The sequence below is a fragment of the Electrophorus electricus genome, chromosome 15, assembly GCF_013358815.1.
Source record: "Electrophorus electricus isolate fEleEle1 chromosome 15, fEleEle1.pri, whole genome shotgun sequence".
Lineage (NCBI taxonomy): Eukaryota > Metazoa > Chordata > Actinopteri > Gymnotiformes > Gymnotidae > Electrophorus > Electrophorus electricus.
The window spans coordinates 6,490,664-6,505,372 of NC_049549.1; the positions used below are offsets into that span (position 1 = coordinate 6,490,664).

General features: G+C 40.2%; 2 protein-coding genes across 4 annotated transcripts; one reads left to right on the forward strand and one right to left on the reverse strand.

The window, feature by feature from the left end:
- Nucleotides 1-123: 123 nt before the first annotated feature.
- hectd3 (HECT domain containing 3) lies at nucleotides 124-8,882 on the reverse strand. Of its 2 annotated transcripts, none has more exons than XM_027008555.2 (21): nucleotides 8,252-8,882; nucleotides 7,707-7,867; nucleotides 7,373-7,465; nucleotides 6,971-7,106; nucleotides 6,499-6,617; nucleotides 6,066-6,179; nucleotides 5,898-5,980; nucleotides 5,423-5,588; nucleotides 5,044-5,125; nucleotides 4,238-4,420; nucleotides 4,098-4,150; nucleotides 3,956-4,020; nucleotides 3,443-3,546; nucleotides 2,911-3,024; nucleotides 2,339-2,428; nucleotides 1,833-2,039; nucleotides 1,263-1,392; nucleotides 897-971; nucleotides 713-794; nucleotides 551-622; nucleotides 124-378 (listed from the first exon to the last, which is right to left on the reverse strand). In XM_027008555.2, exons 1-21 carry the CDS (start codon nucleotides 8,597-8,599, stop codon nucleotides 294-296), a joined length of 2,562 nt encoding a protein of 853 aa, XP_026864356.1. In that variant the 5' UTR covers nucleotides 8,600-8,882; the 3' UTR covers nucleotides 124-293. The 2 variants fall into 2 exon arrangements, with proteins under 2 accessions (XP_026864356.1, XP_026864354.1); XM_027008553.2 differs by having other exon boundaries at nucleotides 6,499-6,620.
- A 1,243-nt stretch (nucleotides 8,883-10,125) lies between these two features.
- On the forward strand, nucleotides 10,126-14,642 carry acadm (acyl-CoA dehydrogenase medium chain). 2 transcript variants are annotated; one of them, XM_027008596.2, is made up of 12 exons: nucleotides 10,126-10,218; nucleotides 10,498-10,606; nucleotides 10,695-10,792; nucleotides 10,870-10,939; nucleotides 11,066-11,166; nucleotides 11,794-11,874; nucleotides 11,980-12,110; nucleotides 12,308-12,416; nucleotides 12,526-12,666; nucleotides 12,946-13,041; nucleotides 13,535-13,783; nucleotides 13,923-14,642. In XM_027008596.2, the coding sequence occupies exons 1-12, from the start codon at nucleotides 10,204-10,206 to the stop codon at nucleotides 13,992-13,994; spliced, it is 1,272 nt and encodes a 423-aa protein (XP_026864397.2). In that variant the 5' UTR covers nucleotides 10,126-10,203; the 3' UTR covers nucleotides 13,995-14,642. The 2 variants fall into 2 exon arrangements, with proteins under 2 accessions (XP_026864397.2, XP_035390069.1); XM_035534176.1 differs by having other exon boundaries at nucleotides 10,870-11,166.
- Nucleotides 14,643-14,709: the final 67 nt, after the last annotated feature.

The following is a 14,709-nucleotide window of genomic DNA, read 5'->3' on the forward strand; positions in this document are numbered from 1 at the left end:
TTAAATAGTAACATTTTGTAAAATTAGTGGTATTCAGTGGCATAGTTTTGTTTTGTACAGTGTATTCAAGGAATTTTTATTAAGAATTCAAGATGAATCCACTGGTGGTAAAAATTAACCAGATTTGTTCTTAGCCTTTTCTTTATTCTGTACAGCTGCAATTAGCATCAGTATGGATATGGGATATTTTCATGTGAGTAATAATGCCTACAGTTAATGATGGAAAAAAACAAACAGCAGCAGCAAAAAAAAGACAACCCAGGGTGTAAAATATATAAACATGATGGGACAAGTCATTCTTCCCAAGGACTCATGTCTGTGTCAATAGCTACACAATTGTATGCAGCATAGCGAAGCTTCTCCTCACAGACCTTAGCACTGCAGAAAACAGAAACAGAAACACACACACACACACACACACACACACACACACACACACACACACAGAAAGATAAAAATCCATTCGAGAGATAGTAAAAATAACCCCCTTTTATGCCTCATATGCATTATATATTTCACAGGAAATATCAAAATACTGATTTAAAGTTACCTTGGGTATTTTGGTAAATAAAGTGTGCTGGAACAAGTTGAAGACTGTGGAAGTGCATCTGTAGTTTCAGATCTGGACAAAAGTTACACATTTTGTCAGTACATGAAGACTTACACAAACGTTTCAGCCAGATAACAAACGCAGAATGAAGCAACATATTACCCCTGCTTGTCAGGAAAAATGTAGATTGGGGCAGGTAGGCGACTTCTACCAGTCACAAACCTCAAGAATCTACTGCGGTCCTCTGGTATATGAGCAAAAACACACATCAGCAACATAGAGTTCCATATTTATAAGATCAGTCATTGATTTAATGTTCAATAAGAGGACTGAGGAATGTACTGACCATTGGTGAAGTTGGTCAAGGCCTCCCACAGATACTGCACTCTGATGTCTGTCTGTTCCAAGTCCTCATATCGTGCTGTTGGGGAACCAACAACATATTTCATTCTAATGAATATAAAACTGCAACCATCATTGCATGTTTTGCTAAAGTACTAAAACATGAAACCAATATAATGTTCTGTATACTGTATAATATTCAAGATGCAAACTCTCAATCATTGGGAGAGCATAGTCAAAGTCAAATTTGAACAGCATAGAACAGAGCCATGTATAACTCTTGGCTCTAAGCACCTGCAGTGCTGGTTGTGATAATGAATTATGAATGCTTCAGTCAGGTCTGTGGCACCAGGGATGGTCCATGACTCACTGAGGCGTTTAAGGGCCTCCACGGTAATCTCAGGGTCTCCACACACTTTCTTTTCCACCTCCTGCCATGTCAGAAGATCCAGAACAGCTTGTGGCACCACCTTCATGAGGCCTGCCTGCATAGCAGCTATCTAGAATACATAAGCCATGTACAGATAAAGAAACATATTTCAGTATGATGATATATATCCACTTTATATACACCCTTCTTTTATTACATTATTATTACAAAATCACAAAATCCTCTCTTTTGTGTAATACATAAAACATACATACTTCACAATAATACTTTCAATCCTCATTTTTATAGTTTTAATATATGTATATGTACTATATATATATATATATATATATATATATATACACATATATATATATATATATATATATATACACATATATATATATATACACACACATACATATATATATATATATATATATATATATATATATATATATATATATATATATATATATATATATAAAAGAAATATATGAGTGCGAAGGTGTAAGCAGCTACGTGCATGTGGCCTAGGTTTGGGCAGGTGGGTACAGGTTTGGGCAGTACCTGTTCCCTGCTCTCCTCTAGCCTGGCTTTCTGCACTAGGCAGACGAACTCCATACGGTCCTCGTAGTGTACCACTACCGAGCTCCCTCCTGGGATGAGCTCCACGAGGCGGCCGTCGCTCAGCGGTGTGGTGTACACCAGTTCCTGCCCGAACTTAAAGTCAAAGGTCTCCTTATCCATGTGCTCCATAGCCTCCAACAGCTTCACCTAAACAGATGCACACACAAACACAAAAAAACACACACATAAAACACACAAACACATACGGATGGAAAGTGAACACAGCAGCATCCCAAGTCAGCGTTCCATATTGCACTGCTCAAGGGTTTTGCATTTTCCAACACACGTGGTTCAGCTGATGAAAGTCTAGCCAATTAGCTAATGAGCTGAATCAGTAACAACACAAAATGGTGAACTGACACCCAGAACTGGATTTAAATGCTCAGACCTACAAAGAATGCAAAGCAAATGTTTGGCGGCAAATTGTTAAAGTAATGCTTGCTGACCAGCACAGAGTCCACGGCAGGGAAGTCTTCATTCCAGCTGACCGCCTCTCCAACAAGCTGCTTCCACACTAGCCCTGGCAGAGCCAGAACCTGAGGGAACACAGAGCAATGACTACTAAAACATGACATCAGAAAACTAGACTACATCACTGCAGTACAAGAAGGTGACAATAGAAAACTGAAATAAAGCACTTTTGTAAGTTCCTCTAGATAAGAGCATCTGTTAAATGCCGTAAATGTAAATGAAATAGATCACTGAACCAACCCACAATTTCCATATCAAAATGGATATCAAAAACTGCTACTCTATCACTTCCTCTTCTAAATATTTATTGTTTAAATGTTATGCCAATACTTTGGTGGATTCAGGAAATAAGGTTTTGAGCATACATGTTATTTATATAATATTTAACTATTGTTTTGATGCCATCTTGGAGACCTCTCCTTATGAAGCCTATTTTTTGACATCAGCTTAGAGAAACTAAAAAGGTAACTGCAGTAGTGCTTCCTAACCTTCTTTGTAAAGGCAATATGGAAAAGAAAACCTTGTAATCAGCTCACAAGACACTGACCAAAAAGTCTTTTCCACGAAGAGCTGCGCCCATGAGTTGCCCGATCCACTCAAACTTGTGGAACTCTCGGCATGATGGGTTTGGCATGTAAAAATCTCTTGCTTCTCCAGCTCCCTAAAGCCAAATCATGTAAAACAGACAAAGTGCAGAGTTACTCCACAGTTAAATCCCATATATGCAGAACGGCCGCACAAATAGGCATAATCTTAAACAAGTCAGTCTGGGGTGATGCCCTATATTGTTTCACCCAGTACAGATGTAAATACCCTCAGATTAAAGCTGACATTCTGCCTATGAACTTCAAGGTCATTGTTTCAGTTTAAATGTGCTGTGTTGCAGAGCAAAACAAAGTAAACCACCATATTTTCCACAGTTCAATTACTTAAAGACTGCACATATGGCCAAAAAACCCTACCCTGAATAAAAAGTGACATGACATCTGTTGGACAAATATTCATGTTATCTTTAGTAATAACAGCTTCATTACACAACAAGAGTGACAATTTTGTATTCATTGTGGTGGTGTTGGCACCTGGTTGGAAGTTCTGGTGAAGAAAGGCAGTGGCACTGGGCACTCAGCAGAGCTGGGACAAAGCTCCTCTGACATGTCTGCCAGGCTATCCCGGAAGCCACCCCCTACACATAATGAAGAGGACTACAAGCTGAGTACGGCTTGCGTTCTTTACCACAAAGACCAGTATTCTGCAGACAAACATGCTTACATTGCATGATATTAAGCTTTTTGAGTCATCTTGTTCACTTCCATTTATTCAGCCTGGCATTTCTATAATAGCTAATAATCTATGCAAACATCAGTAGCTATGGTTTCTTTGAGAAGGTTTGGCCATAGTGGTATGCCCACTTTGTATTTATCCATTTAGTTGTATCAAGTGAACTATCCCAGGATTTTATTAAGCTGTTCTTCAGTGGTTGAGGTAATGCCAGACAGAACCCACAGAGCAAAATAAAGTGATGGCTTGCAAGATTCTGAATGTTTTTTTTAAAATATGTTACGTTTGTACCGTGAAACTGTTCTGTATGCTACCTTGATCAATGATCCCCTCTGCGATGAATTTACATTCCCACCATTGGTCATGACGAGCAGGCCATCTAACATCAAGAAAACGCCATTTAGGGCATGCAAAATGCAAGCAGTATTCTCTCTGAATCATATAAAAGCTTCATACCTATAGTCCAGAGTCTTCTCATACTTATCTGATGGTTTCAAACCCTCATACACCTTCAAAGCAGAACCAAAACATCTCTTATTCAGTTAACATTAAAAATCTCCCAAGAGAACCTTAATTTAGCTTTGGAGTATGCCTACCTGAGTGAAAACAGCATTCTTGCAGGTGGGGTCCAGGCCAGGGTTGTCCCTGTGCTCCATGGCCAGGCGGCGGTTGATGTAGAGGCGGGGCATGAAGTTTGGCTTGCTGGACTCTGAGTCCTTCAGGCACTGGAGAATGAGGGCTGACCTCCGTTTGGACAGGAGCAGGAACTGCTTTACGACCTGGGATGCAGCCAATATTATGTGGTATTTCTCATACTTTAGTGCTGTTGTCACAGCAGCTATGTGAAACAAAGCCCAGGAATACTAATATAGTAAAAGCTCAAAAAAGTGAGTATAAAAAACTTGAAAATGCATTTACATTTACATTTATGGCATTTAGCTGAAAAAACAGTCTTATGGGCTAGAGTTCAGGATGTTGGAAACCAGGAAGAACAATATCAGCTCAAGCACAGGAGTATAATTTGTACAGACTGAAACACAAAAGTATACTTTATTGATAAGTGATTGAGCATGGACTATGTTATCATTTTAGAAAAGTTCATTAAATCACTGCACTTTCATGAGACAATGACCTTTGACCTAAGGGCATCCACACAACAGCTATAACAGCATTACTATCAGCCCTGGCAAGATTACCTCCAGCTCAAATAATCCCCACAATCTAGCACATCTATTCCAACTAATCAGGCTATAGAGAAGGGCCTGCTTTAGGCAGGACCTAATCTTCATGAGGCTTTCTTACCTGCTTTCCAAGATCCAAATAAAACAGGGTAACTTAAGAATCTTAAGTCTTACAATGGCACTAAGTGATGTTGGCATTTTTCTGCTGTTTGAATACTCACTTTAATCTGGCTAAAAGTGCAAAGACTGTAGTCCCAGGCTGGTACCAGGTGAGGCAACAGGCTGTCCAGGAGTGAAATGAACCTACAACACACACACACACACACCCCAGAATAAAGGCCATGCAGATCTGTTAAAGGTGCCTTTTTCAGTGTTTACTGTGAAAAACGCAATACATATAAAACTGAACTGACGTCAGTAGTCCTGTTAAAAATATTCTACCATTATGTAACTGTGATACAAGCAAAATTTGAAAACAACAAAAACAAACAGTGTCTGACTCTTTTACATCCAATTGTTGATTCCAGTTTACTTTGTCTGAGCAATGAAATACATTATAGTACATGCTCTCCCCATGATTCTTATCTATCTGAGCACTACCTCAGAATGACCAGTGCGCGCCGGTAAAGAACATCAGGGGGTGTGCCCTCCAGCCGGGGGTAGCGCACCAGGTGGGGCGACTGGAAAACGTCAGCGTTCAGACCAAGATCACGTTCGCACGATGACTTGATCTTCAAGCCTCTGATCCGCACATCAATCCCGCCATCTGAGGTAGAAAGCCACACTGCTTTAATGTCTTTTTAAGATGACCAGCTTTACCGGTGCGGGAAATAAGAAAACCTCTCAAGTTGTACACAGATGCTATCACAGCAATGTGTCTTTTTGTTGCTTTTTTGCTAAAGTTTTTAGCCAACTTTTTATGAACAAAGAGCAGAATTTTTTAAATGACGATATCACTTGCAAAAAGCACTCTGCAAATAAAACTGAACTGAACTTTTTAAAAGCAGCTTTAGAAACATAATAGTTCTTTAACCAAAAGCTAAATTATGTCGGCTATATCTGCTGAGCATCTCACCTCTACACTCCTCAATCCTGATCTCAATGACCGGTAAGTGGGTCGTCATGTCCTCCAGCACAGACACCTCGCCAATCAGAGTACTGTGAGTGAATATTATAACAGAGAACATGGACTGTAACCTTCAGCTTTGAACCATAACACCTCAGAACTTTGTGAGGAACTCACTCGTCTATGGTGATATCGCTGTATTTCTTGAGATTATCTCCCTCCCCACCATACACAGTCACTCTTTTAGGCATATAGGTGTCATCTGTTGAATCCACTGTTAATAGTAGTTTACTAACGAAGGGGAAAAAAGAATGAATGAAAATACAGTAAATAAACCAAAGACAACGGTGACAATCTCTTTTAAGAGACAGCATGAAATATGTTAAAAGACCACTTTACCCAAAAATGCTAAAAGTTATTAATAATAAATTAAGCAAGGTAGTGGTAAATTAGCATTATGGGCCAGTATCTCAGACTACAATTAGTCCTACAACATGCCGTATATAGTAATACACAGTATAGCAGCTTGCTCATTAAGGTTCAATCATTCTCCAAGCCTTTATTTGCCTGTGTTCTTTAAAGAAGCTAGTAGTATTAGCGTGGTACTTACTTCACCACAGTGCCTCTCTTCATGTGCAGGCGTATCCAGTGCTGGCCTTGCATGCCGTCGCTCTCCCAGTATGTCTCGGAGTCTCCGTCAGTCAGGCAGCTGGCTCCACCACTCGGGTCCTCCTTCACAAGAACATGCTCACTAGCGCACCAATTCAGAGCAGAGGCCTGACCTCCCTCCCGCGTGTCTACCACCCTGCAGCGTTTAGTTCAGTGACTCTGATGCAGCTAATGAGAGAGTGCCTTTTCGGAAGGTGCTTTTGGAAAGCTGCCTGCTAGGCCGCAGGAGTGCCCAAGACAGCCAGCTGTAATGATGAAGTGGGTGAATCCACCTCATCAATTACAAAATGCTGATTCGGTTCAAACCCTCCCAACATGCCATTCATTACCACACACTGTTCTATTTTCTTCCAACAGCATTTTGTAACACTAAGGAGCCGAGGCAGATAAAGCTGAAAGGGCCGTTACTGTACCGAGCATGAGGAGACGTCGATGCTGCTCACACATTGCTTCACGCTGCCGAGGTTTTCGTCCTCTTTCCCGACGTGATCATAGAAGTAGTGAACAAGGTCCTCCTCACACTCAAATGTCCAGGTAGGAGGCACATATCTGGCAGACAGCCAAAGAAAAATGCACATGCTTCTTCAAAGAATGCTTCCATGGCAAATGAGGTGATGTTAACTGGTCACCACTAGATTTTGTTCATTGTTTGTACTGCTGGTTCTTTGGGGCAAAGAACTGGCTTTTCAAAACTGACTTTCAGAGAGATTGTTTATTGATCTATTCTGACATTCATATAGCAAAACTATCATTAGAGCCATCTCTTTCAATTTACAGAGACATGCCCAACAGATATGACATGCAGCTCCGCTCACCTGAGCTTCTGTACAGCAGCCTCATCACGCTCCGCCACCTTGGGCTGGGCCCCCAGATGAAGGCAGCTCTCTGCATCCACCACCTGTTCCCACCTGAAAACACATTTATTGGCAGTCATTCCCTAAAACCTTATTTAACTGTTAAATACACAAACAAAACTGCCATGTAATTTAACTTTTTCAGTCAAATCCAAATTTCCATTTTAGGGACCAGTGTAATGTAACCACTGGGCATTAAGCCCCACTTTACTGCCCGTGTTTTCTCAGCAATCATTCTCCAGGTATAAAATGCTATGTGGCCATATATTAACAGCTGGGGGTCTAAGGAACAGACCTGTTGCAGGGCTTGTGGTCATAGCCGAACAGCTGTTGCTGCCTACTGACTGTGTCTGGGTGCTCAACGGGCACAAGTCTGTCTCCTCCCTCTGTGTGTTTACATGCCAGGATCCATCCCTCCTCCATGTCCACATCACTGCGGTACTCTGCCAGTTGCTCCTGAAATCACATGGGCATTTGAAGGAAAGACAGTATATCAAGCAATGGCCAAAAGTGACGTGGCGCAGAGTTACTGGCAAACCTATGTAACTCTTAATCCGTTTAATCCATTCAATGATTGGCTCAAGAAGTGTTTAAAACAATAATTTATCAGTGTTACAAGAACACTTGCTTCCTTACAATATATAAGTTATCACCTAGACTTCTATTTTCACTATTAACCACCAGCGGAATTTTAGACGTTCAACGAAGGGTCGTGACGTCAAGAACCAGGAAGTTGCATGTGTCAAACACAGTAGTGCGTTTTAAGCAGATCGATGCCAATGACATGAATAATCAATAATTTAAGACATTAATTTCGAGGAATGTGATGTCATTTATTACCTTACTGATTTTGACCCAAAGGCCATGACTGTTATAGTACTCTTCTCCAGATGTCCGTATGCACGTCCCTTTCTTTGGCTCTATGGTACACTTACATAATTTCTTGTTAGGTACTTGATTTGGGTTTTCCCAGACTGGCATCAGCGTTTTTCCAGATGAGTTACCAGCTAATGAACCCGACGAGGAAGCAGAGTTTGATGACGAATCTTTGCAGATTTTGTAGCATACCTCCTTTGAAACATAACATAAACTTTCCGGTAACGGTTCGCTTTTCTTGAAACATTCAATGCATTTGTTCAAAAACCGAATTCGTCCCAGAAGAATGTGTGGATTGTCACTAGGAGACATTTCCTACACGTTTCAGTTAGCTAGCTAGCTAGCCAAAGTCCGGCCAGCTAGCTCAGTATGTCAACACAGAGTTGCTTGGCAGTCAACAACCATTACATGTTTTTAAAAAAATTTCCTTGGTTTTTCTCGTCACTGGTTTACTGAAACGTCTGTTTGACAAAAACAACCCGACGCTAAACACCGTTTAGCATCTTTCATCAGCCAAATCTGTTCCGCGCGACGGTAGCGTTAGCGCACGAGCTAGCACCTGTCAAGCTCGCGAACTACTCATCAAATGACTGGAGTCTACCGGGTCCAAAGGGCCTTCGGCTCGTGTTTCTCCACCCCAGCGCACTGATGCATTTCCCCTTGCTTAGTTGAGCTTGGCTGAAAGACCAATTTGAACACGCAAACCATACCGGTGTAATTTTCAATAATAGTCTGTATTAACAACAGCAGCAGCAACAACAAAAACAAGCAGAATAGTCTAATAACACAGATACAAAATAATTACAAATAATTTAGAATATAACAGCTGTGCAATTGAAAATATATAAAATAAATTTGCAAGTCATTTATATTCTATAAAAAATTATTAGCTAGCTATATTGGCTCTATTATTAGCTTTCAAGATAAAAGAAGACCACAAAACGTGATATGAGAAACAAAATGAAGATGTTTTTATGTTTTGTTACAGCATATACATTTGATTAGTCTGTCAAGGCATTATATACCATTTAAGCCAACCTTTACAAACAATAAACTCACACGTAACTATGACATCTACAACTTAGAGAAATGCGCCCAAGTTTCCGGCTGATTTCAGTTGAGACAGAGACAAATCAACATGTGTTGTTTGTCTGTTGGTTTGGAAGGCCTTGGTAAAGATAGTAGGCCACATATTTGAAGGAGCAAATAAAGTCCCTGTTTTAGACTCATACTATAAACTCAATATTTGTCATGCTGCATTATGAATTATTATTATTGTGCTGATCTGAAATTTAAAAATGGGTTACAACGGTTTGTTTTTTTTTACTTATTTCACTCAAGCCTTAATTGTGACATGAGTCTAAATTTTCTGATCTGTGTTCATTGTTACATTTTAATACATATTTTGCAACATAAATGTTATCTGAAATAAATATGACTTGCAGTCTTGTAAAGTTAGAGTTGAGACATGAATGAATAAATAACTGAGTAAAATACAACATATGTTTAAAACATTAGGTGAATGAGGCAAACTGTAAGAAGGCAAAGGTCACAAAGCCATGGCTTAAGAAAACTAATTTTCTCAGATACAAAGTGCAGGAGTCATGAGCGCAACATATGAATCCCCTTTTTAAAAGAAAAAAAATATTTGGATTGATTTTCACCATTTTCCTGAAACATGTATCACAATGTTTACACGTACACGACCTATACACAGTATACATTACCACAGCAAAGCTCAATGGCAGCTAAAGTTATGTAATTGGAAGTAGGGCAAAAGTCACTTACAAGAGCGCGCTTAAACACGTGATCAAATCCAAGGCTACGATTGGGCAAACGAAGAGTTTTAACCTCCTTAGGTTGGTTAATTTTCATGGTATTTGGATTTGAGAACTAGCAAAACGCAAACGACAACAATGCTTTTTAGCAAGGTAACTAGGTAAACCCGTTCGTTAGCTTTGCGTTATTTTATTTGGTAACAATTTGTATGTCATAATTGTGCATGTTTATTCATAGCGCCTTTGTTGGTGGCTAGCTGGGTTGCTACTAGCACGCTAGTCAGATATATAGCTAGGCCGTTTAAAGATTTTGTTAAATAGCTAAATGTATTATGTGGTGTATTAGTGCCTTATTCACACATAACATATTCTGAGTAATTTTGGCTACTTTCACCCTTCTATAGTCAGTTTCTGCGGAATGTTTGTGTGCAGATTTTGAAGTCGGGTGTTGGAACTGCGCTGAGGTTTCAAAGCAATGCTGTTGCAGCTAGTGCAAGAGCAGCCACTGCAGTGAAAGGGTCCCATGGAGGGTTCTCCTTTGGTAAGTTAATCTTGCAGTTGGTCAGTTTCCCTACATATATTATACAGCATGTTTTAAAACTCAAATAAGTTTCCCTTATTGTCAACAGATCTGACTGACCAGCAGAAAGAATTCCAGGAAGTAGCCAGGAAATTTTCAAGAGAAGAGATTATTCCAGTTGCCCAAGATTATGACAAAAGTGCTGAAGTGGGTCTATCAAATGTTTAATTGTGGCACAAAGATGTTTCTCTGAGTTGACTTAACCTACAATGTTCTGCCCTTAGTATCCAGTTCCACTCATCAGGAGGGCATGGGAGCTGGGATTAATGAATGCTCATATCCCAGAGGACTGTGGTAGGTCAATATTTAACAGAATGAAAATAAAATTACATCATATTTGTTCCTTTGTTATAATCATTATGACCCAGAATGGGGTGTGTGTATATAGCTCTTGGAAACAAATTTCTGTTCCTGTTCCAGGGGGGTTGGGTCTGTCTATTTTTGATGCTTGCCTCATCACCGAGGAGTTGGCCTATGGCTGCACAGGAGTACAAACGGCCATTGAAGCTAACTCTCTTGGAGTAAGTCAGTGTTGTATGGCAGTTGTTGTGGTATAGTGCGGGAGTGGGCAGTCATAGTGAGCCACAACACTGCACAGTGCTCCTATCCCATTACTCATTTTACTCATAAGATGGCCATTGAACCTTCCATTAGATTAATTTGATGTGCCAAAGCAAGGGAGACCGCCAAATTGAGCAGTGGTGTAGTGACGTTACCAGGATGTGCTGATGAGCTTGATGTTTTTATGGAGAAGCTTTTCTTTGCCACCATAGCTCAGAGCCATTAGGAAATTTGTTTAGCAAAAGCTGCTTTCCCCCCCCCCCTTTTTTTTTTTTTTTTTTGCAAAACTCCAGCAGACATCCTGCTCAGTGCTGATGTACACAGATCCGGTAGTAAAGTGTAGATACAGTACATCCTGTCACTTTGAATGCTGACCACAAGTTTAGTTAATTGGTTAACTCTCTCCATTAAGCTGCAAAATTGGAGTTTGTGGATGTGGAGTAATATTAGTCAAGAGGGGTTAGATTCAAATATGGTCTGTCTTCCAAGCTCCCAAATTTGTTAGATGCTGTTCGGTAAAGTGATCATCACTCTGTTCACCTTTTGAACTCCAGAAGGTATTTCAGTATTGTGTTTCCATCCCACAGCAAATGCCAGTCATTCTTTGCGGTAACGATGCTCAGAAAAAAAAGTATTTGGGAAGGTTGACTGAGGAGCCACTGATGTGTGTATGTATTTTGTTTAGCTTTTTCTTGCAATCCTTTATGAATGTCCTCCCAAAAGTTAGCCTTTTTAATGAATACTGCATGTTTGTGGTGCTATGATGTTGACAGGCCTACTGCGTGACAGAACCAGGAGCTGGCTCTGATGTGGCAGGCATAAAGACTCGTGCTGAGAAAAAAGGAGATGAATACATTGTCAATGGGCAGAAAATGTGGATCACCAATGGAGGAAAAGCAAACTGGCATGTTGACTGATTTGGTTCAGTTTGCTCCAGTAAAACCTGCTTATTTTAAATATTTGGATTGATTTTTATTTATTTTTGTTACTACAATGGCAGGATTATTACACATTGTGTTGTTGGATAAAGCATCATGTTAAGTGTCTCATCCAAATGTGAAACGTAATTTTATATTTTAATATTAACTGGTATACGTGTAGGTATTTTCTGCTGACCCGCACAAACCCTGATCCCAAATGTCCAGCCAGCAAGGCTTTCACAGGCTTTATCGTGGACGCTAATACTCCAGGAATTCAAATTGGCAGGAAGGCAAGAACTTTCCTTATAAAACATGCAGTGCGAATGCTGTTATGGCATTTTGAAATGAAATCCAAGAGTATAATTGGAAGTTTTCACATGTTCCTTGGTCTGTTTCCAGGAAATGAACATGGGTCAGAAGTGCTCTGACACGCGAGGCATAACTTTTGAGGATGTGCGTATCCCCAAAGAGAATGTCCTGATTGGAGAAGGAGCTGGCTTCAAGATTGCTATGGGTGCTTTTGACAGGACCAGACCTCCAGTAAACACTTCTTGTGTTATTATTTACCTGTTGGAATGTCAGTCAGTATGGGCCAGTGTACCACACTCGGGTGCCTTAGGAAGAAGTGATGCCTGTGGATTGTATACATGAATAACTATTGACAAGCAAAAGCTTACTTCACCAGAACTGGGCAATAAGTAGTTAGCATAGTGGGTTGAAAAGCTTCAGTCTTGAGCTATTTGGCCATAAGTTTTTGTGTGCTTTTCTTTGCAATGCAGCTTTTAAAGCTAAAGGGTGGCTGCACTGCCTCTGTTTCAGGTTGCTGCAGGGGCCACAGGGCTTGCTCAGAGAGCACTGGATGAAGCCACCAAGTATGCCTTGGAGCGAAAAACGTTTGGCAGAGTTATTGCTGATGTAGGTTATGTCCTACATACTGAAAGGAGGGAAGAAGTATTTGCCTTTAACACATTTCTTTGTGTTTTCTCAATGTTAATTAGCAGGAGTGATGTTGGAGCATAGATAACACATTGCACAGTTGGGATGTCCTGTTAATTCTGCTGTGAAGTTGAAATCCGATTAAAACTCATCTCTCAACCCTGTCCTGGGGACCTACTGCATGGTCCACGTTTTTGCTCTAACCCAATTCCCAATATGCCTGCACCAAGTACTGTGTGTACTTAAGGGCTTAGTATAGGGATACTAGGACCTATGTAAGAGTGAAAAAATGTGGAACGTCTGGTGTGTCCAGAAGACTGGTACGAGGGACACTGCAATATTTACCACAAAGCAGTGAGATGGAAGCAACCCTCTCATGTTTAGTGCATATAAGGAGTTGTTGAATTCAGAGTTTTAGACTCTGCCACTAATTTCAATTGAGTCATTGAAGGCTGATTTTCTTTTCAAACAGCACCAGGCTGTTTCATTTATTCTGGCAGAGATGACCATGAAGGTGGAGCTGGCCAGGATGGCATATCAGCGGGCTGCCTGGGAGGTGGACCAGGGCCGCAGGAACACTTACTACGCCTCCATTGCCAAGGCCTTTGCTGGAGACATCGCCAACCAGGTTGCTAGTGATGCCGTGCAAATTTTCGGTGGGAATGGATTCAATAGTGAATACCCTGTGGAGAAACTGTTGAGGGATGCAAAGATATATCAGGTCAGAGTTCTTAATATGTTAATCTTTAATTGTTGGCAGATGTGGTGTCTCAAAGCTGCTCAATTTCAAGATGGGGTTTGTAAAGGTATTAAAAAGGATATTTTTAAAAGAATAACTCTCTTTTTGTTTCTCTTCTCAGATTTATGAAGGAACTGCTCAAATTCAAAGACTCATTATAGCACGAGAGCATCTTGGCAAATACCAGCAGTGAACTTAACTTGAATCTCTTCAACAGGAGACTTAATTTTAGACCCTCTGATTCCATTTGAAAAATGGTTCTAAACAACAGATGCTGTTAATTGTGTAACACCTATTGTAATTGCAATAAGACCTACATGCTATTAGTGACTTGGTGGAGTGTTCCTTTTACAGCCAGAGGAGGATGGGCCATGCTTTGAGTCTTGGTTCCTCTCGAGGTTACTTCATGGGGAGTTTTTCCCCTTGTCACCGTCACCCTTATCTTGCTCACAAGGGGCTTGGACTGTTGTAAAAAGCACTAAATAAATGAGTTGGTTTGACTTTTATATGCATCAATGGATCTCAGGACTGTCATTCAGAATGCCAGCTTCCTCCAGTGTCATAGGCCAGATACAAAATCATAAATGCTTGTCTTGCTAATGTTTGTGCATAATGTAGATTTTCTTACCAATTTAATGTCAGTTAACACAATTTTGACTGGTGCAGAAACTGTTTTGTTTGCTTTTAAAAAAAAATCTAAATGGTATACCTTCCAAAAAATGAACAGTGTCCTCTGGGGAGTAGGGTTAATTCTATAATTGGCATTACTTTTGAATGTGTATTTTTGAGAATGACTGACTGATGCTTATGGCTGAAACTAATTAAATGTGTTTATAAATTAGTAAGCTATGTTTTCTACGTGTAATACGTTATTTTACTGCATAGTGGCAGAAAAGAAAATCTCATCG